At 51.0% G+C, this 23,696-nt stretch overlaps 1 protein-coding gene across 2 annotated transcripts; it reads right to left on the bottom strand.

Moving 5' to 3' along the window:
• Window positions 1-320: 320 nt before the first annotated feature.
• ORAI2 (ORAI calcium release-activated calcium modulator 2) lies at window positions 321-16,524 on the bottom strand. Of its 2 annotated transcripts, none has more exons than XM_044430450.1 (3): window positions 16,504-16,524; window positions 4,145-4,385; window positions 321-2,643 (listed from the first exon to the last, which is right to left on the bottom strand). In XM_044430450.1, exons 2-3 carry the CDS (start codon window positions 4,370-4,372, stop codon window positions 2,098-2,100), a joined length of 774 nt encoding a protein of 257 aa, XP_044286385.1. In that variant the 5' UTR covers window positions 4,373-4,385; window positions 16,504-16,524; the 3' UTR covers window positions 321-2,097. The 2 variants fall into 2 exon arrangements, with proteins under 2 accessions (XP_044286385.1, XP_044286384.1); XM_044430449.1 differs by lacking the exon at window positions 16,504-16,524 and adding an exon at window positions 15,013-15,310.
• Window positions 16,525-23,696: the final 7,172 nt, after the last annotated feature.

Raw genomic sequence — 23,696 nt, 5'->3', positions numbered from 1 at the left:
CCTCGCCTTGCGAGGAGGAGCCACTGAGGCATTGCCTGGATTTGGCGGAAGGTGGCAGTGCCTCACCCTTCCCTGTCCCCCAGTACCTGCCCGACGATCCTCCCCCATCCTGGAGGTCACCACCAGAGCAAAACGAACCTCCCTGGCTGGCAGAGCAGAAGGCAGGCTCTCTGAAGGGGGAATCCGGGTCAACGTTGGGAAGCTTTTCTGACATCACAGGGGGGACTCCGTCTTTCTTGGGGCTGGCCAGGCAACATCTACTAGCCCGAGGGTTCCACCCTGAACGACACGAGAGGCGATCCACTTTTAAAAGCACCACAAAAGTTTAGAAGTATTTAATAAATGCCAGTTGCGGCAGAGTTCACAACTAATACATGTTGAGCGAGGAGTTAGGAAAGGTAAATGCAAATATGCCTATTAGTTATGCTATTGTTAGTGTATCCTGCACGCAACAAAACATGGAAAAGGAGTCAGCAGGATTAGCTACTCGGTACACATTATCACTGTACAGAATATTAATTTAAATCTTTTGGCAACACTTAAGTGCTGCTTTTCCTTGTTACTGCTCTGCCCACACCGAGTATTCAGTATGGCACAGTTCTAGCTTAGCACAAACGTTTCCTCAAACCATACCCTGCTGTTGGCATAGCACGGTAATGCCAATGAGCCCAAAATCGCTGTGAAACGGGGGCATGGTGGCTCTGAGGGGCCGCTCTGATGCTGCGCAGGTTTGCCGAAAGAGTCATCTCAGCTCCTTGTTGATGATAAAGGGGTGCTTCGAAATGCAGAGCTCCGTTTCTCCCAACTAGATTCAACCAGCACCCCGCATTTCAGGATCGTAAGAAGCAGCAGGACTCTCACACTCCCACTTGCAAGCCCGCAGATCAATTTTGCCATTTAGACTTCAGTCAGCCAGCCTTCTTAGAATCTGTCAGCATGAATTCTGATTTGTGCGAAAGCAGCCAGGTCTTTAGGGGCCAGAACGCTTCTCGAAAGGAGGCCCCAGAACCATCGCCACATCCAGACGATGTCATGGCCCCCTCCTTTTTCTGTGCCATATAATGGCTTTGTGCATGCCTGAGTATGCACACGCACGCACGCACACTCAAGCAATGGTGTTGGTCCACCTGATCCGCTTGCACAGACCTGGGTCAACCCACAGGCTTTAGGCAGCCTGGCAAACTGCACTCCCGGCCTTTCCAAGTGGACAGTGTGTCCATTCTAGATGCATTTCTGTTAGCAGAGCAGCGTTTCGGCTATCGCTTCAGAGAGACGCATGGTGAGACTTTGGTTATGCTATCATATCTGAACTGTGCAGCGCTATGCATGTAAAAATGTGACAGATTGCTCTTTGCAGCCCTTCATTTCTTTTGTCGCTCTGTTTAAGAGCAGCCCATCTCCAGCTCTTTCAGGGATGCATTATCCAAAATGCATCCTCATTATCTAGAAGCATTGGAGCTCCTTGGCCAAAAAAGCATTCTCTCTCGATAAGAACAGTCTCTTACCCTAAGGCGGCTTCAGAAAATGAGGAAACACAATAAACAGACATGAACAGAGGAAGAGCGTCTTGGCGCAAATCACACCTCCCCCCCCTCCCAGTATTATTCCAGAAATATATTCTATACAAAAGGTCTCCAAGTACAGACATTTCACAGGTTTTCAGAGAATGTGTTGACATACGGAGATTTACAAACTCAACTCCGGAATTAAGGTTTGTAAATTGATTGCCAGAAGGAGAACTGGCAAGTACCAGATCCCTTCCACATTCCAAAACCCAAAGCTACTTCACTAAAATGGATGCCAGTGAAAAACCAGTCGAATCCCTGGCCCCATGCTTCAGTCGGTTTTGAAAATTCGGAAAGCAGAAGAATCTGTTAGTCTTCAAATGCCTGCCTGGATGTAGGTCACGGCTTTGGTATCAACCACTTGGCAATAACGTCTGTGGATATGAAGGACCAGAGCGAGTTGCTGAAACACCATTGCTGGGCAGTGGTTCATAGGCCTTATGTGGGTTAAAGGCCTTTGGGAGTGTTTCTGGTCTATTTCTGGTGGCTGCTGTACCAAAAGCACGAGCGGGAACACGAAGGCACCCTGGCATCACACCACCTGCAACCCTCTGTCGTGCCCATCCAGCTGCACCTTCAGCTTGTGAAGCTCCTCGATCTCCCGGTTGTGGCGCTCCGTCTTGTGGCGGACGAGGGAGCGGTAGAAATGGATGGTGAAGACCACAAAGATGATCCCCACAGGGACCATGATGATGGTGGAGATGAGGGCCGCCTGCCAGCCCGTGTGCTGGCTGGTGCTCGGTGTGCCGGTGGTGTTGCTGCTGAGCATGGCATCCACGGGCAGGAATTTGATCCAGCAAAGAAGCACGACCTCGGCGAGGAAGAGGAGGATGCCCAGGACAGTGGAGAAGCCCCAGGCCAGCTCAATGTACGGGTGCATGCGCTCATGGGGGGACTCGCTGATGGAGTTCAGGTTGTGGATGTTGCTCACGGCCTCCACGTTGGGCAGGATGCAAGTGCTGATGAGGAGGGCGAAGAGGTGGACCGCGACCAAGACCGTGGTGCAGGCACTGAAGGCGATCAGCAGCATCTGAGGGTACTGGTACTGCATCTCCAGCTGGACCTCGACCATCGCCACCTGGAAAACAACACCGGCACCGGTTAACACAGGTTGGCTAGCGCGGCATTCACTCACACCGTGGGGGGCCTGGATGGCATGAAAAGGGGGATTGGATAAATTCATGTGGGATGTGCCCGGCAGCAGCAGAGCGGTTCTGTGGGGTGAAGGTTGACTGTCTGCAATCTGTTATGAGCACTTCGTCATAAATGCTCCAGCAAAATGTTGAAGCGTGGAACACTTGGGGGCGACATTCCAGGCAGCCCGACGTGCCCCTTTCCAGGATGTTCTATTCCACTGTTTTCTACACACACTCGCCCCCCTCCCCAGAGGGTTTTCCAACTTCCAACAGCAATGGGGGGTGGGAAGGAAACCCCTTCACTGCTTCTTCAGTGCAATAATCCCTAAATCAGACCCAGAAGCAGCCTGTGGTACTGAAGGTTAAAAAAAGCGAGAAAGAAAACCCTTCCCTTTCCTGAACAGTGGGAGAAAGGGAAGCCCTTCCTTCCTGCTTCAGAGCCAAACCAGAGAAGAGCCTTTAGCTGCCAAGTCAGAAAGCTGTGTCCATCCTCACCAATCGGTAAGGTGTACACCTGCAGTCTACATCTCTGACAGCAGGGAGAAACTATCATAATGAAATGTTCCTCAGTACAAAAAAGAAAAAAAAAAGCCAGACAGCCCTCTGCACATAGAAAACTAATCAGGAAGTTGGCTTAAGTTGGGCTAGCCACCTTACTGCTATGCTAGTTTTCCAGACGCGAGGATTTCTTTTTCAGGTAGAGGCAAGGCTAGTGGGAAGCATAGATTGTGGTGGAGTTCCAGGCAGAACCCAGAGTTTGCTTTCAGTGCACAGTGTTACAGGGAGAACCAAGAGGCCAAATTTACTCTGTATTAACTAGGCACGCACTTGAAAACACTGTCTAAAAAACTCTGCAATACGCAGACGCCATGGCCGGGGTGGTGGGGTGGGGGAGGTTTCCTAAGGCGAAAACTCTGAGCGCCTTTTCACCAAGAGTGCAGGAGAGATCCTCATGAGCAACTGGGTGACTGTTGCACTTGCAAGGAGGTCAACTTTAAAAATGCAAAATGGCCGCCAGCCCAGCAGGTGATCCCACAGCATCCCCTCCAGCCTAAGCCCTGCTCTGTCCTACTGCGCATCAGCACTTGCTCTCCCAGATTTCCATGGGAGAGCGAGGTGCACGGCAATCTCCAGGTTGTCCGCTTCCAATCTGATGTTGGCCTGATTCTGGAAGGCCTTTGCTTCTTGCCAGCACAAACCGGAAACTGTCTTTCTTGTGGTTTTACAAGCCTTTTGCAAAAGGGCTTCCCCTTTTTTTAACCGCTTCCTGAGATGTGACATAGGTGGCAAAAGTAGAATTGCTGCATTAGCACCTGGTTGGCAGACGCAAACTATAAATGGGCTCTTGCAGAATTTACTGCTCCACCATTAAGGGAAATGGTTCCTAGATCACAGGGAGTTTTACAGCTCACAAAAGCTTTTAAACTTTGCTCTAAAACATACCATGGCAAACCCAGAAAGCAGCGCAGAGGTCCGGCTGGAGGCTTTCAGCTTGGCTCTGCTCAGGTACAACTTCCGCCATGAAAGGGCCTGAACGGAATGATGGTTGGATGTGACCAGCTCCAGGTAACTGCGGCGGACCCAGTCCCGATAGTCCATGCCTTTGACGGTCGGCTCAGTGCAGCAGGCAGCAGCAGGCGGGTCCACGGGGACGTTTAATTCAGAACTCATGATGGAATACAACCTAGGGAGGGAGGAAAAGCCACGCGAGCACAGCTTTTGAAAAATCATTCTCACATACCCCATTCCGAAGAAACAAGTCTGCATTAGGCACTACAGAAAAGGTTTTTTTAAAGTATCCTTGCCCACAGGCCTGTAATCAAACTAATAAGCCGAAAAGAGACAAAAGGAGAATTGAACTTTGCATGAAGTGAGCGAGTGAGCAAAGGAAGCTATGGAGGAGTGAAATAACGCAAACATCGGTTGAAGAGCAGCAAAAGCATTTTTGGAGCCAGGAACTGCCATCTGACAGAACGTGTGACTTCTTCAGAACTTCTCAGAGCAAGACAAAGAATGAGCTGGCTCCCGATTCAAAGGAAGACAGTTCCACACACACAGAAACACAAGGGAGACGACAGGGAGATAAGAAATGCCACAGCCGAGAGTGTGTTTAATAAAGCAGATAAGCAGAGGCAAATTCAGGAAGAGGCGGAAAGGTGAAGGCAGCAACCCAGATATGGTGGGGGTTAAGATGAGACGGAAGGGCCCCTCTGTTGGCAGGGCGGCATGCCCGCTCCCCGGCCAGGGACCTGACTATGCCCGTGCAAAGCTTTGTGGGCACAGGCTTACAGCCCCCAGTATTTCCACCACTGGTGGGCCCCAACATGGGGTGTTCCATGTCGGGTCAAAGGCAGCCCTGCATGTGCTGGTCTGCAAGCCCCTTCATTCCCAGGAGGCCCCAGAGTGGGGCTCATCGACGCCACCCCAGCCCTGACGTGGGTAAGCTTTCCTTGCCGTGCTGGAATGCGTTGTGCAACTTCTGTGTGGCTTTAGAACAGGCCTAAAGGCTGCAGCTCTCCAGTCTTAAGAAGCTGCGGTTGCCTTAGTTGTGGTGGCTCCCAAAGGGAGACCCTAAAAAGGTAAAGGTTTCCCCTTGACGTTAAGTCCAGTCATGGCTGACTCTTGGGGGCGGTGCTCATCTCCGTTTCCTGGCCGAGGGAGCCAGTGCTTGTCCGCAGACGGTCTCCATGGTCACGGGGCTGGCATGACTAAACACCGAGGTGCAGAAACGCTGTTACCTGCCCACCGAAGTGACACCTTTTTATCTACTTGCATTTGCATGCTTTCAAACTGCAAGGTTGGCAGGAGCTGGGACGGAGCAATGGGGACTCGCCCCGTTGTGCAGATTCGAACCGGCGACCTTTCGATCAACCAGCCCAGCAGCACAGCGGTTTAACCCACTGCACCACCTGCAGTCCCTTCAAGGGAGACCTTGGGTGGCTTCAAGTGTTCAGGAGGGCCTTTCTCTCAGCTGGTCAGGTGGGAGACGAACAGGGAGATGTCCCACGAGGAACCTGACTGGCTAGCTAGGAGATTTTCCAGAATGCTAGGGCTAGGGAAGGCTGAAGACAGAAAAAGCAGAGGAAGACCGTCTAGGAGACAGACAGACACCATAAAAGAAGCCCCAGCCTTGAGCTCAGGAGAGCTGAGCAGGACTGTCCTGGACAGGGCACAGGGGAGTGCATTCACTCCTAGGGTCACCCTAAGTCAGAGACAACGTGACACACATAAGAGAGGGTGAAGTCTGTTGCAGGCCAATCTTACGCCCTCTTAGGCAGCATCAAGCAGGACTTTTCCTTGTCCGAATCCAAGGGTGGAGATGAGCTTCAAGCATGGATCCCCCAAGGCGGCGCAGAAAGACATCTGTTGCCTCTCTGAGGCTGTCAGATCGACCTCCCAGAAGTGGGCCTGGGGCCTCCATGAGGTGAGGTCTCCCGAGGGCATGCCAGGCTGCCTCCTGCCCTCTCTGTCTGCTGGCTATGTGGCTGTTTCGCTGGCTTGCAGGACAGAAAGCAAAGGCAGCCCAAAGGGGCCTCTGATTCTTGCTAGAACGGCAGCATTCCAGCATTGATGCTGCATGTGGTGGTGGACGTGGGATCGCCCCACGAAGGAGGAGGATCCCTGCAGGCTGGATAAAGAGAAGGAACCACCAAGCAAACAAGTTTCCCGCCGGAGCAGCGGGAACCAACCACTTTGCTCAGACACGTGACCCACCCCTAGTTAGGGCTGCTCTGCCTGAGAACAGACTGAAAATGGTACCAACTGAATCCTGTGAATGGAAACACATAGAAAGGTAACAGGTTCAAAGCATGGAAAAACATACATAGAAAAGCTCAAAACGAGTAATAAACCACAACTTGGATGATGTGCCCACGCGTGTCATCCATTAACCTGTTCCATTCAGTGGCATACAAGTGACAGAAATAAAACCTAAAAATGGGACAAATATACAATACCCCAATATCAAGGCGTATCTTTAGTAGCAACCCAGTGGTGCCATGACCCATTGGGCAGCTTTGGGCAGAGAGCCAGCAAGGCATGCTGGTAAGTGTGTGGGGCTGGGGCTCGGGAGATCTGGGTTCTAGTCCCCATGCAGCCATGGGGCTCAGTAGGTGACTCTGGGCCAGTCACAGACTCTCAGCCTAACCTACTTTGCAGGGCTGTTGTTGCAAGGATAAGATTGAGAGGACAAGAATGATGTAAGCCCCCTTGAGCTCCCTGAAAGGAAAAAGGCAAGATTTAAATGTAATAAACAAATCAGTAGCTTTGCCTGCTTCTTTGTGTGCTTCTGACTAGTGATGGGCAGAAAGCAGATCTCCAGATGTTTTGGACCTCAACTCCCAGCATTCATGGCCACTGGACATGCCGGCCGGAGCTTCTGGGAGCTGAAGTCCCCAGTACTTCAGTCCATGAATGCTTTAGGCAGCTGCGGAAGACAATATTGTTCTGCTGAACAAATAGTTAATGTGGTTGTCTGTTTTAGTCATTAATCTCTCATTTAAAAATAAGTTTTATATTTTGGTATTTTCATGTATTTTTAGCTGTCTTTTTTTATTATTCATTGCCTCAAGCACATATATGGAGGAGCAATTCAAAGTATTTTAAATAGATAAATTAATTTCTGTTCCTTCCTCACCTCCCCCAACATCCTTACCAATATTTCCAGATGTTTTCCATCTGTATTTACTTGGATGTTGGATCATTAGCTCAAACGCAAGACAGAGGAGGAGGAAATAACTGTATTTTTGCCTGAATCACCACTTCTGCTTTCTCTTTCAATTTCTTGCATCATCCACATTTTACACTTTATATCCTGCCCCTTTTCTTCTTGTGAGGAACCCAAGGTGACTGGCATAACTCAATTTTTATCCTCATAACAACAACCCTGTGAGGTAGGCTGGGTGGAGAGTCTGCGGCCCAGCAGGGCCACATGGGGCCTAGAACCTGGCTCTCAGGTCCCCCAGATCAGTGCTCTCCCCACCGCTCCCCAATCTGAGCATTACCTTTTATTCTTCCCATTCTTTTTTAGATCAGGTTTTTGCTCTGCTCATATACCAGCACAGAAAGTACATAGGAAAGCTGCAACCATCCCACAGAATTAAACATAGCAAAACATTGTCAAAGTAGAGACTAAAGTCACATTAATACTATGTTTGAACTACTGAACTTCTGTGAAGTGTTGGAGATGTATAAAATATTAAAATACTAAATGTTACAGCAGTCAATGCAAGGCACCATGTGCATTTCAATGAGAGTTTTAGTAATGTTGATAGATGGGGCATGTTACTGTCATTTTAGCAGAGAAAGAGAATTTGAACCAGCAGAGCATCTGCTGAAGAAAAAATACCCAAGAGATAAAAGATAAAACCTAAACTCTCAGGCTGTTGAGATAACTGACGCTACTGAAAGAGCAGGCAAAAGCATGATTAGGGGAAAGCACAAGATTGTCTTCTGTATCTTGATTTTGAAAAAAATGATCCCGCATATAAGTTGATGCAGCTAAAAGAACTATTTGCGTGGTGGCAGCAGGGAGCATGTTGGAAATCCAGGTTCTAGTCCCGGCTTAGTCACAAAGCTCATGGGTGACTTTGGGCCAGTTTTTGACTCTCAGCCTAACCCACCCTGCAAGGCTGTCATGTGGATAAAATGGAGAGGAGGGGGTTATGTAATCTGCCTTGAGTTCCTTGTAAGAGGAAGAAAGGCAGGGTACAAATGGAACGGAAGAGGAGGAGGAGAAAGAAGGAACAGGTAGGTAGATTGGGAAATCCAGTTCCTAATGCAGGGTAAAAAGAATGAAGAAAATGAGCTTAGAGGAACCCTGACTGAAAAAAGCAACTGAGAAGAAAGAACTGTGCACAAAGACCTTAAAAGAACAGGCTGTAAGAGAGGAGTGAAACCAAGAATGGAGAGTGCCACCCAATCCAAAAGAACAAAGAGAACCAAGAAGCAGACAACTCAGCTGCACTAAAATGATTGATAAGGGAGATTAAGAATGAGAAAAGGACCCTCATGGATTCTTCTGGATTTTATCCAGGACACTTAGTAAACTGGTGCTCTGAAAAGCCAGAATGAAAATGATCAAGAGAAGAATTAGAAGGGAAGAGGGATGCACAGAGAATAAATATGCTGCTCAAATAGATTGGAGAAGAAAGAGAAAAGAAACAGGGCAATTGTGAAGGAAGAGGTGAGGATCAAAGGGAGGCAACTTTAGCACCTGGGGGAAGAACAGTCGAAGGCAACAAGGTCCAGTGCAAAATGAAAAAAAGGTCTGTGAAAAGAGGCCCATTCAGCTGTCTGAACAGTCGGTGCCAGGCTCAAAAGGAGATTGGCACAAACCTTTTCTGGAGGAACATCTCAAAACGTGCTCATGGGAAGAGACCTGACAGATCTGACTCAAGTGCACCTGCTCTGGCATCCTGCTTTCCACCAAAGCCAAGCAGAAGATGCTCCTGGGAAGGCCTCTTCGCAGCTGAATCCACATCTGCACCAGCTCGAGCACCAAAGGCCTCTTCGGCTATCACGGCCAGGAGCCCATCCTGCATCGCGCTTCCCACCCACTCCCTCCGCACCTGCGTAATGGTAGAAATCTCTGGCAAGGTTCCCCTCGGGGACGTCTTCCTTCACCATTAAAAGGCCCCCAATAAACTTGCCTTTCCCCCTAGGGAAAGTGTCTCTACTCCCTGATGCTCTGGGTTCCTCATTTAGGGCACCTTTCCTAGCTCTTGGAGATCCTTTTCGATAGGGGGTAACCCTCACAGGCAGCCAGCAGCTCTTCAGAAACCTCGAGTTTCACCGCTTCTTGGGCCACAGCACCAACCTCTTTGGCAGTCTGATAAAAGTGCGATGAAGCTTCATTTCTTCCCGGACTAGGAGGATGGAAGAGCAAGGAGGCTGCTCTTCTGGGTGCCTGGGTCAGCCGCCTTACCTTCTTCTCGATTCCAAAAGAGTTTCCTCTTGCTTCTTCATACCGATACCTCCTCTTCCTTTTATTGTTCTTTGAGCACTCATCCCTGCCAAAATATTCTCCTTCTACAAGAACTACAGCTAGGAGATAAGCAAACATGGCTGCAAGGGGAGCAGCACTGTTTGCATAATTCACTCTGAAAACAGGATCTGGAGGTGGAGGGGTTCTGTGCGAGAGAAAGAAAAGCTTGTTAAATCCCCAGTTTTTCTGAGCGGGTTCTCTTTAACGTTTCCTCCTTGACATTCTACACCAGGGCTGGAAAACCCCTGGTCGCTTAGCAATTTGATGCTGGCAGAAAAACATTTGATCTTTCCCCTGCTCCCCTTCTTTAAAATTCAGCGCTTGTTCCTAAAAAGCTTCTCCTTTGCTCCAAGTCTTCAAGGCCTGCTCTTCTTTCATCGACTCACATCCCAGAAATGGGAAACGCTTCCACTCACCCTCAGGACTGGGGGTGGGGAAGCTAGGTGGAAGAGAAAGAATTCTGGTCTCTTTTGCACAGCCGGATTAATGTGGGAACCTCGAGGTAATGCCAGCTCAGTGCGAAGGACCTCGCTTCCAAGATGTGGTCTGCACAGGAACACAGGCACTGGTAGGAAACGAGCGCCGGACTTCACATTGGCAGCCAGTGAGCGACACAAGCGAGCACAAAGTAGTTGCGCGACAGGTTGTTGCAGCAGGATGCCAACCGAATTCACTGATTTCTGCGGGATTCTGAGGCAGCCCCGCGGCAGGTTCCCGTTACCTTCCCAGCTGCCCTACCCATGAGTTCAGTGAGAGAAACCGGAATGTGAGGCGTTGCACCACACGCCGCCGCCAAATGCCCACTCGGAGGATTGAGGCTTGGCTGTCCCCTGGATGCCTCTCCAGATGCTGCGCTGCATCTTGATCGCCACGCCTTTTGCTTCACATCTGTTGCTGCCTCAGCAGCTCTTCACCAAGGGATTGCCAAGCTCGGCTCTCTTCTTCTTAAGCGGACTTTGGTAAGGACCAGGAGTTGCTTCTTCGTGAGAGGAGGTTATGTCACAGATCAATGTTGTCCCGAAACAGCTCTTTGAAATGCTTTAGGTGTTTTGTGGACATTGACAGTCGGTGCACACGGCTTCTCTACAAAGGAGTAGGACACGACAGTATTTGAACAAGTTGGCACATGGAGAGCAGGTTCCAATGGATACTTATTTGGACAAGGAATCTGCCGAATACCTTTCTTGAAGCCTTTGTGCATATTTGCTAGAGTTGCATGCATTTCATATCCATGAACCCCTATTAAAAAGCCACAGAACATCATTTTCAACCCTTTAAAACAAGGTGCATGCCTGTAGGCACCCCTGCACTAGTATACGCATTCTTGAAAGAGATGCTTCACAGCCTACATTTTCCTCTGAAGGATGCTGCCTGGGAAGCCGGTGCTCTGTCGCTTGTAAAATGCACTGTGTCCATGCCATCCCAAAGCCAGCGTGGTGCATAAATGCAGTGTGAGGACGACGATGATTCAGCGCTGTAGACCAAACTGCCTACTTTTCTACTGGGTTAGAGCCTGATCTGATTTTGTTACAGCAGACCTGCTGGCTAACTGAAGTGGGCCTTCAGTTCCATGCCTGCACCCAACCTATCGAGAACAGAGCAGCTGGAGCCCAGTATTTGCCTCTGGTGGCGGACTGGGGGAATCCGCAGAGCCAGCGGCCCCTGCCCTGCCATCGAGCCACACTGCTCGGGCTCTCCCTGTGGGCGGCAGCCACTGGCCCCTGCAGCCGACAGCCCTCTGGGGGGCCGTGGGCCCCCACCCCACCGCTGGCTGATCCTCCGCCACCCGCCACTGTGCTGACTGGACTGCGGAGCGCTGCGGTGAGGCAGACTGCCTTCCGACTGAAACGCTCCCAAGCGTCCTCTCCTGCCGGGCAGAGCCCGCTCTTCCCCTTGGTATACTCCTGAACTGAGGGCGATGAAGCAGGTTGGGAGACGGCTAGAGCGTAGGTGGAGGAGATCACGGGATGAATCTGACCGAACACACTTAAGAGCCCATTATTGGGCCTATGCTGTGGCGGTGAGGGCGGCGAAAAAGAAATTCTTCTCCGTTTCCATTGCCTCCTCACAATGCCGTCCGGCGGAGCTTTTTTGGGTGGTACAAGGGCCAATTCATCCTGGCCCTAAGAAAGATCCGGTACCACCCTCGAAGGCCTGCTGTGACAACTTTGCCAAGCATTTCAGGGAGAAAATCGCTCAGATTCGTCATGAGCTGGACTCCACTAGTGACCCAGAGGCTCTGGGGAGATACCAATGTTGCCGTCTGGTCCAAAATTGATGGATGGGTTTCAGTTATTGCGGCCTGATGATGTGGACAAGGTGCTTGGACGAGTACGTCCCACCACTTGCCTTTTGGACCCTTGCCCGTCTTGGTTAATAAAGGATTCCAAGCACGGGATTGGAACCTGGATCTTGGAAGTGGTTAACGCTTCTCTGAGGGAGGGTCGGGTGCCTGCCCCTTTAAAGGAGGCGGTAGTCTGACCAGTCCTGAAGAAGGCGTCCCTGGATCCAGAGATGGCCACTAATTATAGACCAGTGGCCAACATCCCGTTTTTGGGCAAGGTGTTGGAGCGGGTGATGGCGGGACAACTCCAAGCACTCTTGAATGAGACTGATTATCTGGACCCATTTCAGTCCAGCTTCAGACTCGGGTCTGGTACTGAATCTGCCTTGGTCGCCCTGTACGATGACCTGTGCAGGGAGAAGGACAGGGGGAGTGCGTCCCTGTTGGTTCTTCTGGACCTCTCAGCGGCTTTCGATACCATCAACCATGGTATCCTTCTGGATAGGCTAGCGGGACTGGGGGTCGGAGGCACTGCTTTGCCGTGGTTTCGCTCCTATCTCAACGGCCGATTCCAGAAGGTAGTGCTGGGGGACTATGGCTCTGCGCCATGGCAGCTATGCCATGGAGTACCACAGGGCTCCATTTTGTCCCCTTTGCTGTTTAACATCTACATGAAACCACTGGGAGAGGTCATCAGGAGGTGTGGGCTGCAGAATCATCAGTACGCTGATGATACCCAGCTCTACCTCTCGTTTTCTACCAATCCAGGTGAGGCAGTGGCTGTGCTGAACCGGTGCCTGGCCGAGGTAATGGGCTGGATGAGGGCCAATAAACTGAAGCTCAATCCAGACAAGACAGAGGTCCTGTTGGTAGGCAGATCAGGCTTCAGGGAAGGAGACCTTGACCTTGTCCTGAATGGGGTTGCACTCCCTCTTAGGGACAAGGTCCGCAGCTTGGGAGTGCTCCTCAACCCAGAGCTTTCATTTGAAGCTCAGGTGACAGTGGTGGTGAGGAGCACTTTCTTTCAGCTTTGGCTGATCCATCAGCTGCGTCCCTACCTGGAGAACGACTCCCTGGTGACAGTGACACACATGTTGGTAACTTCCCGATTAGACTTCTGCAATGCGCTCTACGTGGGGCTGCCCTTGAAGACAGTCCAGATACTTCAATTGGTGCAAAATAGAGCTCCCAGGCTGCTGACGGGGACTGGGCGTTATGTTCACATGACTCCAGTCCTCCGTCAGCTTCACTGGCTCCCCATTGAAGTCCGGGCCCAATTCAAGGTGTTGATTATTACCTATAAAGCCCTTAACGGCTTGGGTCCTGGCTATCTAAAGGAGCGCTTATGTCCATACGTGCCCTCCCGCTCCTTGAGATCAGCGGGAGAGGCCCTTCTCCGGCCTCCATGAAGGATATTAGGAGGGTGAGTACCCGGAGGAGGGCTTTCTCTGTGGTGGCGCCCAATCTATGGAATGCGCTCCCCAGAGAGGTCCACCTGGCGCCATCATTATTTGTTTTTTGGCACCAGGCCAAGACCTTTTTATTTAAACGTCATTTTAATTGTTAGCTTTATTTATTGATTTTATATCTTCGGCCAGGATGTCTCTAATTATATTGTTTTTATATGTTTAATATGTATTTATTTATTGTTGTGAGCCGCCCCGAGGCTTCGGCGAATGGGGCGGCATAGAAGCTTACTAAATAAATAAATAAATAAATAATAAACAAACAAACCATATCTTGCTGCTTGGCAGCTCGCCAGGCTAGCCAGTGTTGCACCTGGCCAGGTGGCAGGTGCCGAGAGAGAGAGGCCGGGCCACGTGGGGGAGGGCTGCACACCCTCCTCCGGCAAAGACTCATCCCGTGAGACCCGCAAGCTTTCGCAAGAGTCTGCCACAACCTTGATGGGGACCCACTGAGACCTGGGACAGCTTCTCTTGCAGTACCAGCAATTTTGAGTGAGTGACAGCTAGTGCTGTGCGAGGAATCCCGTTTGGGGGTGGGAATCCATCGGATCTCCTCAGCTCCCTGGGCTCTGGCTCAGGTTTTCTCTGCCCTAGGTCTGTCCAGTGCTGAGTGTTCATATGGGCATCTGGCAAGAAGTTTGTCCAAGCAAGGCTGGGAGATCAGCTGGCACACATGCTGTGCAAGCAGCATTCCGCTTCCACACACGTGACTTTGTGTCCTTTGCACAAGGAAGCCACTAGTGCTCCCAGATGTTTGCAGACTCGAAATCACTTCCTGACCAGGGCTGAGCATGGCAAAGAAGTCTGGCAAATGCAAAAGAACCAGATTCTGGTGTGATCTTTGCAATCCTAATGGCAGCTGTTGGTGATGAAGTTCTTCAGGTGGAGAAAGGCTTGGGCTGCCCTTGAAGAGTCCAAAATATTAAAACGATCAACGTCAAAACACCTTGGAAAAGCAGAAAGGTGGCCTTCCATGGGGCTTCCTCTCTGCACAATGGTGCAGCCAAGTTCAGAATACTTGTCAAAACAGGCGTTTCCCCTGCTGACATGAAGTCTAGCAGGACAATCTTCCTCATTTTGTCAGCTCAGGGTGCCATTTTTTCTGCATTTGCTCTGTGCATCACAATGGGCACAGATACCTGAAGACATAGAGGTATTTGTGACATGCAGGTGTGTGAGGGGGGTCACGCAGAGGTGGGTGGAGACCTGTTCTCCCCTGCAGCGGAGGGCAGGACGAGTTCCAGTGGAGCAAAACTCAGGGAAGCGAGGTTCAATGTGGATGCCAGGAAGCCCTTCCTGACAGTTAGGACCCCGAGGGTGTGGAATGGGCTTCCAGGGAGGGGGTTGAGGCCCCATTGGTGCGGGTGTTCAAGGACAGGCTGGACATGCACATGGTGCGCATGTCGTGAGCGAACCTGGCTGGAGCCGGGGGTCAGACTAGATGGCCTGGGAGGTCCCTTCTGACTCGCTCTGCTTCTATGTTTCTATGTAATGCTGGCATGAGAAAGGTCTTCAAGTATATTAACAAAAAGAAATGTCTCATGATAAACAAAGAGCATGCACACATAATACTCACAATTCTCTTCTGTGGATGACCCTGGTTTCCCTGGCCTGCTGTGCTCTGAAAGCATCAGAATGGGCCAATGAATTAGATTCGTACAGTGTGCTCTCTGTGGGGCTGCCCTTGAAGAGTGTCAGAAGCTGGGCTTTGTGCAAAATGCAAGCAGCCAGATGAACAGCAGGCACCAGAAGATTTGAACACATGACACCCATTCCAGCCTGCTTGCTTTGTAACATTTAAAAAATTGTAGCAATAAAAAAAGAAGAAATCATAAAGAAATTCACCAGGTCTAATTCTTACTCTGTCACCAAGACGCTTGCAGAACAACTGGAGTAAAACAACCTAAGCAAAAGCTCACTGTGCAAGGAACAAATGAAAATGCAAGCTACATAGCACAGAAGTATTGGGGGGAAAATAGGCAGCTAGACTGGGTTGGAATTTGATCACAAGTCTGAAAGACTTTCACACAAGAAAGACATGGAAATCATGGTGCTGTGATCACTTTCTTAAAGTTGGGATTCCTGGCCTGTGCACTTGCCCAGCCAAGTTTATGCCTAATTATGGACTCCTGGATCTTATAGCTGACTGCCAATTGCTTGGCTGCCTCTTGACTTTCAATTATGTGCTAAGCATGACTTTGCATTTATACACAATTGCTGAAGGCGGTCTTTTCGCAAGAATCCAGGGCAGTCTGCTTCAAACCTTTGCAGAAACCAACAGTGCAAACAAACAAGCAAACAAAACTGTGGTCTAATGTCCAGAAATTCCTGACCAAAATTGACAGCCAGGTCCTCAAATTCCCTCACGGCTGAGCATTCCCATCAAGAATGAAAGCAGGAACTCTCTTCCAATAACACCAACCATAGTTTGGAGGCATTAGGGGACACCTTGGAAAGAACTCCCTTTCCAAAGTGCTTTAGAGTATAAATCAAAACAAACAGTTTTGCTAGATGCATGTGTGGGGAAGCCATTACATGCTGCAACTTCTCTAGGCTAGTTTACAAAATTTAGCACACCTGCCCACTTGCTACACAAGGCGTGTTCACATCTTTCCAACACAGATAAAGTCCTTTACTGCAATTATAGACTGTCTTTCCTTCACTGAGATTACAGCAGTCCACATGGTTCCCCCCACCCTGAGGTTACCAGCACAGCGATCTTGCGAGGTAGGACAGGACAGGGTCCTAACTGGCCCAAGGACGCCCAGTGAGGTTCACGACTGACTGGGGATTTGAACTGGAGTCACTGCAGTCCTCCAGGTCCACTGCTTTGAACCACCACATTGGCTCTCTCTGCAGTTGCAGTGGGACATGTGACCAAGCCCTGAACGGGGTGGCAAAACCCCTGAACTTTATATCATGACAAAGCCGCTCCGCACATCTCGGTCCTCCTTCCCGATCCCTGCCGAACGCGGCGATCTGAGCCCGGGGGGAGGGAGCCAGAGGCCGGGGAGGGGTCAGTCTATTTCAAAGGGAGGCTCGCCCGGGGCGGGGGGGGGGGACCTACCCTGATCCGGAGGACGCCGCCCGGGGAAGCCCGGCCGCGGGGCGACTCCGCGGGCGCCGGCGCGCGTTGCCCGGGCGGGGGCACCGGGTCTCGCCGCGAGTCACGTCAGCGAGGCGTTCGGGAGAGGGGCAGCGCGCGAGGAGGGCTGCCCGGTGCTGCGTCTGACCGTGTGTGCCATCTCTGCTTCGAAGACCGCAGGGCGCGAAGCCTCGGCGCTCGGCTGCCTGGTCGCGAGCAGGCAATGGGGGCGGAACAGCCGCGCCCGCACCGAGCCCTCTTCTTTCCCCTCCAGCGGGCCTTTCACGGAAGATGCTCGCGCGTGCACACGCGCAGACAGAGAGAAGTGGGGCGGGGAAGGCTGGAAAAGGCAAGTGGTACCTTCCATCATCTCTCCGTGCAACACGCAAGGGCTACCCAATGAGAGCACTTACACTAAATTTCACCCGCTCCTGTTGAATCAGAAACTCCGCCCCGCTCAGCGCGCCTTCCCCGGCCCGCTGACGTTAACATCGTCGAGGCATCCGGCATCCAGGCAGCCCTCACTCGGTCTGCCCGCACCGAACCTGAGACCACACCGCCTTCCAAGAACGCCCTCTTTCTCTGCTTCTGCTGGCCAATTGCCAGCTTCTCTAAGGGGCTCATTGTTCCGAATTCGTCCATCCCACCTCGCTCCCCGCTCCCCAGCATTCTTACTTCTTCCTCCAGACCGAACCATCTTGCACGCCGCCATCTCCTGCGGCAGCCACCCTCCAGACCAAATAATGTCATCGCTGCCTCCCTCCACACTCCAGAGTTCATGCAAAATAGCCACCCACACCCCCCTACAGGCTCATGCATATTCATCCGTACTTGAAACTTGCTGGCGCAATTCACAGGGAAGTGTTTCTTACAGGATGGCTCATTCCGACAAACTAGGAGGCGGCGGAGACAATGGAACAAGACCATGTTCTGTGTCTTTACACTAGCTTTCCTCAACCTGGTGCCCAGCAGAGGTGTTGGACCACAAAACCCAGTATCCCCCAGGCAGGATTTACATTTCTCTCTAGAAAAATGCGTGTGTGCTGGCAAAGCTGAAATCTGAGGCTTTAAGCATACAAACTGGGCAGGTTACATGCTCACAGATGTGGAAATTATTCCGTCGCAGCAAAGCAAAGCATCAGGCCAGTGCCAAGCAGCTCCCCTCTCTCTGCGTGGCGTGGTGTGTCTTCTGCTTGGAGCCATTCCTTCCCTGGCCCACAACTTCCTGGACCGGGTATGCGATCTTGTCACTATTTGCTTGATCAAGAACCCACCTTTTCCTTCAAGGAGCCGCCTGGCTGTGTGCGATCCTTCTCTCAGGACGCGCTGCAACGGAGCCAAGCTCAGGGAGCCAAGGTTCCATTTGGATGCCAGGAAGCACTTCCTGACAGTCAGGACCCCGAGGGTGTGGAATGGGCTTCCACGAGAGGTCGTTGAGGCCCCATCGGTGCGGGTGTTCAAGGATAGGCTGGACATGCACATGGTGGGCATGTCGTGAGCGGAGCCGGCTGGACTGGATGGTCCAGGAGACCTCTTCTGACTCACGCTGTTCCTATGTTTCTATCCTCGCAGCAAGCTTATGAGGGAAGTTAATCTAAAAGTCCTGTGAGCGCCCAATTAACTTCAGCAGGAATGTAAGCTGGCCTCCAAGTCCCAGCCCTCCTCTAAGTCTAATCCCTCCAGGGGGGATTGTCTTGTGGGGCTCTCCTGGAATAGTGCATACATACACCTGCATGGTGTGCATCTTCAGCGGGGGAGTTTCAGGTAGTGGGAGAACGGGGGGTGCTTTTTAAGGACAGTGGAAGGGAGCCCTGAAATCAGTGCAGGATGAAATCAGTGCATGCAGAGAGAGAAATGATACCAAAACACAAAAAGGACACGATCCAGATGTGATCAGTCCCATGGAATTCCTTTCATCACACCCACTGACATCAGTGGAACAGGGGGCATGCTGGAAGTCGCCTAGGATTGTATCCCTCATGCTACTTTATCAGTTCTCTTCCATACAGAGAAGGTGGAAAGAATATACAGAAGAATTACACCGAAGAGATGAAAGGATGTCAGCCTTCTTCAAAGTGGAATCCCGTGAACAAGAGCCTGCAACATTAGAAAGCAAAGTGAGGGCTGCTCTGAAAGCAGGTGCAATGAATAAAGCGCCCGGAGCAGACAGAAGAGATACCAGCGGAACTATTCCAAGCTGCAGGAAACAAATCAGTCCAAATCCTTAAAAATATTGTCAATCCACATGGAAAACAAAGCCATGGCCCACAGACTGGAAATGTTCAATATATATTCCAATCCCCAAGAGAGAAGATGGGAAAGAGCGGAATAACCACGGGACCACTGCAATGATCTCCCACGCAAGCAAAGCGATGCTAAAAAGTGAAAAAGGAAGAGGCAAATATACATGTTGCAAAAATACATTGGCTACTGGAGTGCCCCAAATAATTTCAGAAGACAATCAGTCTATGGTGCACAGGCTACAGCAAAGCCTTTGACTGTGTGGATCACACAAAGCTACAAAAGGTCCTGAAAGAAAGGAAGCGCCTCAGCAATTGTCTGTCGAGATGTATATTAACTGTATCACGGACAAGAAGCGACAGTTAGGACAGAATACAAAAGAGAAACAAGAGGATCCTAGATCAAATCAAGCCAGCGCTTTCCCTAGAAGCAAACATGACAACACTGAGGCTGTCCAGACCCATCCCGAGAAGGCACGACTCACTGGAAAAGGCAATCATGTTAGGGAAAGTTGAAGGCAGAAGATGAAAGGGAATGCCAAATATGAGATCATAGAATCCTACAGTTGGAAGAGGCCTAGAATGCCATCAGGTCCAACCCCCTGCTCAATAGAGGGCTTAAATCTCCCATCCAGGCCTGACCCCACTTAGCTTCCAAGATTAGGCAAGATCAGGGACTTCAGGCTATATGGAAGCTTAAAGATCGAGAGCATAGGACTATCTTACACCAAGTTGGAATGTTGGTCCATCAAGCCTGGAACTGTCAGCACCGACTGGGTTTTAGACAGATTTTCCCCAGTCTGACCTGGAGATGTGAGGGATCAGACCTAGGCCTTTCTGCATGCAGGGCAGGTGCTCAGCTCAAGGAAGCCACAGCCCTGAACTTGGAAGAGCCGAATGGAGCTATCATCGACAGGATATTTTAGAGAGCTTTCATTTCCAGGCGCCATTAAGTTGAAGATGACTTGACAACACATCACAACATCAGCCCTACGCAGCCGTGCAGAGTTCCATCCCTCCTATCCTTTGACCTGCTTCCTGCAAGTTCCTTGGGGCAGGGACCCACAAGTACTCTGTCGCATAACATACAGTCAGGACAGACAGCAAGGAGCTTGAGCTACCGGAAGAAGGCCAGGCACACACCAAACACCCGAACAAAACAGCAAGCCGATGCTACAAACAAGAGCTAAGCAACCAACAGCACAAGCAAAAGGAAGCCCTGGCTTCCCACTAGCCTTCCCGTAAGAGTCTGCTGTCCCGCAGGATTGCTGAAATATTTTATCTTGCTGTACGTAAGAATTCCCATGGGGATGCCTGCGCACACAAGTGGACATGGGGTTTAATGTCCAACAGACTCCATAACCATTTTTCTTTAATTTTTTGTTTTCTAAAGTACTCATTTTAATATAATATAATGTAATTTAATTTTTAGTTAATTTACTGGCTGCATTTATTATGTTGGATGTGACTATATTTTATCATGAGATGTTTATCTATTATTGTTTTATCTGTTTATTGTTTTTATTGTATTCTGTGTATTCTATGCTGTTTTTAGCATTTGTGAACCGCCCAGAGAACCTTTGGTTATGGGGTGGCATAGAAATGGAATGAAATGAATAAATATTTTTTAAAAAATAGCCAGAGCTGGCCTGTTTCAAAATGAGGCCCTATGCTCCTGAGCCATCTTTGCTTCCAAGAATCCACCCTGGCCCCATTTGGGTCAAGAAGCAATGGTGGAAAATCAAACTGCTGCAGCTGATGCCAGGCCAGGCACAAAAACTGGGGTGGGGGGAGTCCAAGGGGGCTTCGCAGTGGGGTGGGGAGCCCCAGCATCTTCAGGGTTAGGCTGTGCCAACTGAATACACCGCTACCTACACCAGCAGCATCCCTGCAGGCACACAGAGACACCTCCACCTGGCCGTGGCCCTGCGTCCTCCGCAGCCACACACCTGCCTTTGGGATTTCCTTCGGGATTCCCCGTTTGCACATTCCAGGTGGCCTGCTCTCACTCCCGACCTGAAAAGCATGGCATGGAAAACGCAAACCTGCGGATGCCTACTCGGGAGTAAGTCACCCTGGCTCCAGGGAGCCGGCCGGCTGGGAAGGCGAGAAGGGGCTGCGCCCGTCCGCCGGCCGAGGCTCGACCGCGGAGGATCGGCCCGGCCGGAGGGCGCCGGGGCTGCAGTCGCATCGCGCGGGGAAGCTGCCGGCACTCAGGGCGGCTCGCCCGCGGCCCGGGGGCTCCATTCAAGCCCCGCTCGCCCGCCCTTCCCTTCTGTCTCAAGCCGGGCCGCGGCTTACCTCGCCGGGCGCTCATGAATATGCAAAAAGGGGCCCCTCCCCGCCCCCAGCCCCACCCCAAGGGGGCCCAGCGCAGCCCCCTCCACTTACCCCTCCGCCGCCGCCTCCGCTGCCAAGGCAACGCCAGCGCCCGGCCACGTGACCGCCTCGAGCCAGAGCACGTGACCAGCCCTCCCCCCACCCCGCAGCCCACGCGGCCGTTCAGGCGGCGGGAGCGGCGCCGGCCTGGACGGCACGCGGTGCCTCCGCACGGACCAGTCGTCTTCCCCGCGCGGCTGCCGTGGAGACAGTGCCGCTGAACATGGGCAGAGGGCGCGTGCCTCTTCTTGCTCGTCCCTCCAGCGATAAAGCGGGTCCTGCGATGCTGGACCCCACCCCCGCCCAGCCAGCAGCTCTTCCCTTAGGAGCTATGGGGGGGGGGTGATTCTCCTTGCGCCTGCTGGGTTTCTGAGCATGTAAAGAGCAAAGTTTGCCCCTAAGCAAAGGACAACGTTCTACTTTCATTCTCTCCCCCTCCCCGCTTAAAAAAAGGAATGCTGGCAAAAGCCCATTGTTGTTCTAAATGTTTAAATTAACTGCCTTTGAGTTACAATGACAAAACTGAGGTGGTCCTACTTTGAACACATCATGGGAAGGCCAAGCTCCCTAGAGACGCCAGGCAGGGAAAGTCCAAGGCAGGAGAAGAAAAGGAAGACCAACTAGGAGATGGGAGGGCTCCATCAAGGAACCCATGGCCACAAATTTAGAAGAGCTGGGCAGGACTGCCACGGATGGGGCCATTCTGAGGGTTTTCAAAGCACAGGGTCACCATAAATTGGAAACAACTTGATGGCACATAAACTACAACAAGGTTCGAACTGAATTGCACAACTGCTTCCTAGCTTATATGGAGTTGCCAGTTCTAAAATCGGCGCTGGATTGGGCCTCAGCAGCCTCTTTTCCAAACCCAGGCTATTTACTTTGATTTTTTGCAGAATCTGTCCCCAAAGAGTGAAGAGCTGCTATCATTTTTAGAAGAACCAAATTTGCAAGCAGTTGGCTTGAGCCAGGATTATGTACTTATAACCGAGGAATGAGGTTCAACATGTGAGCTTGGCTCTGCCTCCACCTCTGTTCTGGCATTCATTTTTCTGAGAGAGAAAACGAGGGTGAACCTTGTTTTCACAAAGAAAGGAAGGTTCCAAGTTAAATTAGCCAAAGCAATAGAGTTTTCTAGCCATGGGTCCATACCTCTGCTGTTGTTGCATGCTGCTGAGTCCAACTCATCGTGATCCTAGGGATGAAGCCGTCCAGCGTGTTTGTTCCTTCACAGCCCCTGCTCAGCTTCAGTCAGCTCAAGGCCGTGCCTTGCATTATGGAACCGATCCATCGCAGAGTTGTTCAAATGTCTTCATTCTCCTTCTCCTGATGTGGTTGAATTAGAACAGCCAAGACGCATCCGAAATCCCCACACCAGCTTCCTGTCTGCTTCTGAACCCTTCATGTCCACACTTCAAAACTCTCCATCGTTTTTCTCCCTTGATGCCTCTGCTTTTATACCCAAACTCATCACTGATCAGCCCCGACAATGCCACTGATGGTCAGGAGCAATGGAAATAGCAGTCCAAAATATTCCAAAGGAACCGGACTGAAAAAGTGCACAGTCTCTTGCTTCCATTTCTCCATCCTTCTGTTTTGCATCTGTTGCGTCTGTTTTTAGACTACAAAGCCCTGGGAGAGAGAGCTCAGACTGTTCCTTGGAAAGCACCGTGTGCCCAGGTGGTGCTACAAAGAGAAGTGCGAGTCCTATACTAAAACAGTCTGCACATGACTTGTGTCCTTCAATCTAATCGAACACGACAAAGAGGCCAACACCAAGGAAGCCCTGGACAACATGCATTCTCCTGAGCAACTTATGCAGGTGGTCGCAAACAAAAGCTGATCTGGGATTCTTATCAGAATACAACAAAAAGCCAGTGCAGCATGGATGCAAGCTGATCCATCCATCACCTCTGAGCCCCAACGGCCATTTCAAATCCCTCCGCCATGAACTATCATGCTTTTACTCTCGGACTTCCTCCATCACATCCATAGAAATGGGATAAAAGGTAAAGGGGAAGGTTTCCCCTTGACATTAAGTCCAGTCGTGCCTGACTCTCGGGTGCAGTGCTCATTTCCTTTCCTAGCCAAGGGAGCCAGCGTTTGTCCGCAGTCTCCGTGGTCACGGGGCCGGCATGACTAAACACCGAGGTGCAGGAACGCTGTTACCTGCCCACCGAAGTGGCACCTTTTCATCTACTCGCATGCTTTTGAACTGCAAGGTGGGCAGGAGCTGGGACGGAGCAATGGGAACTCACCCTGTTGTGCAGATTCGAACCGGCGACCTTTGCATCAACCAGCCCAGCAGCACAGTGGTTTGAACCACTGCACCACCTGCAGTCCCAGAAATGGGATACTAACAGCCTAACTTGCAGGATTGTTGTCTCGTGAAATCATGCATTCCAAGTGCTTCCGACACTAAATACTTACTTAAAACTAAAATCAGTTGCTAATTACTTGGCTGCATCGATAAATCTATCACAGAGAAGCCCCCATTTTGCTGAGCTTCCGTTTGTTTGAGTATATTGATATCCTACCTTTTTTCCTTTTAAGGTA

Source organism: Varanus komodoensis, unplaced genomic scaffold (assembly GCF_004798865.1).
Source record: "Varanus komodoensis strain SLA01 unplaced genomic scaffold, ASM479886v1 scaffold20_1, whole genome shotgun sequence".
Classification (NCBI taxonomy): domain Eukaryota; kingdom Metazoa; phylum Chordata; class Lepidosauria; order Squamata; family Varanidae; genus Varanus; species Varanus komodoensis.
This window is presented reverse-complemented; position numbering and strand designations above follow the sequence as displayed.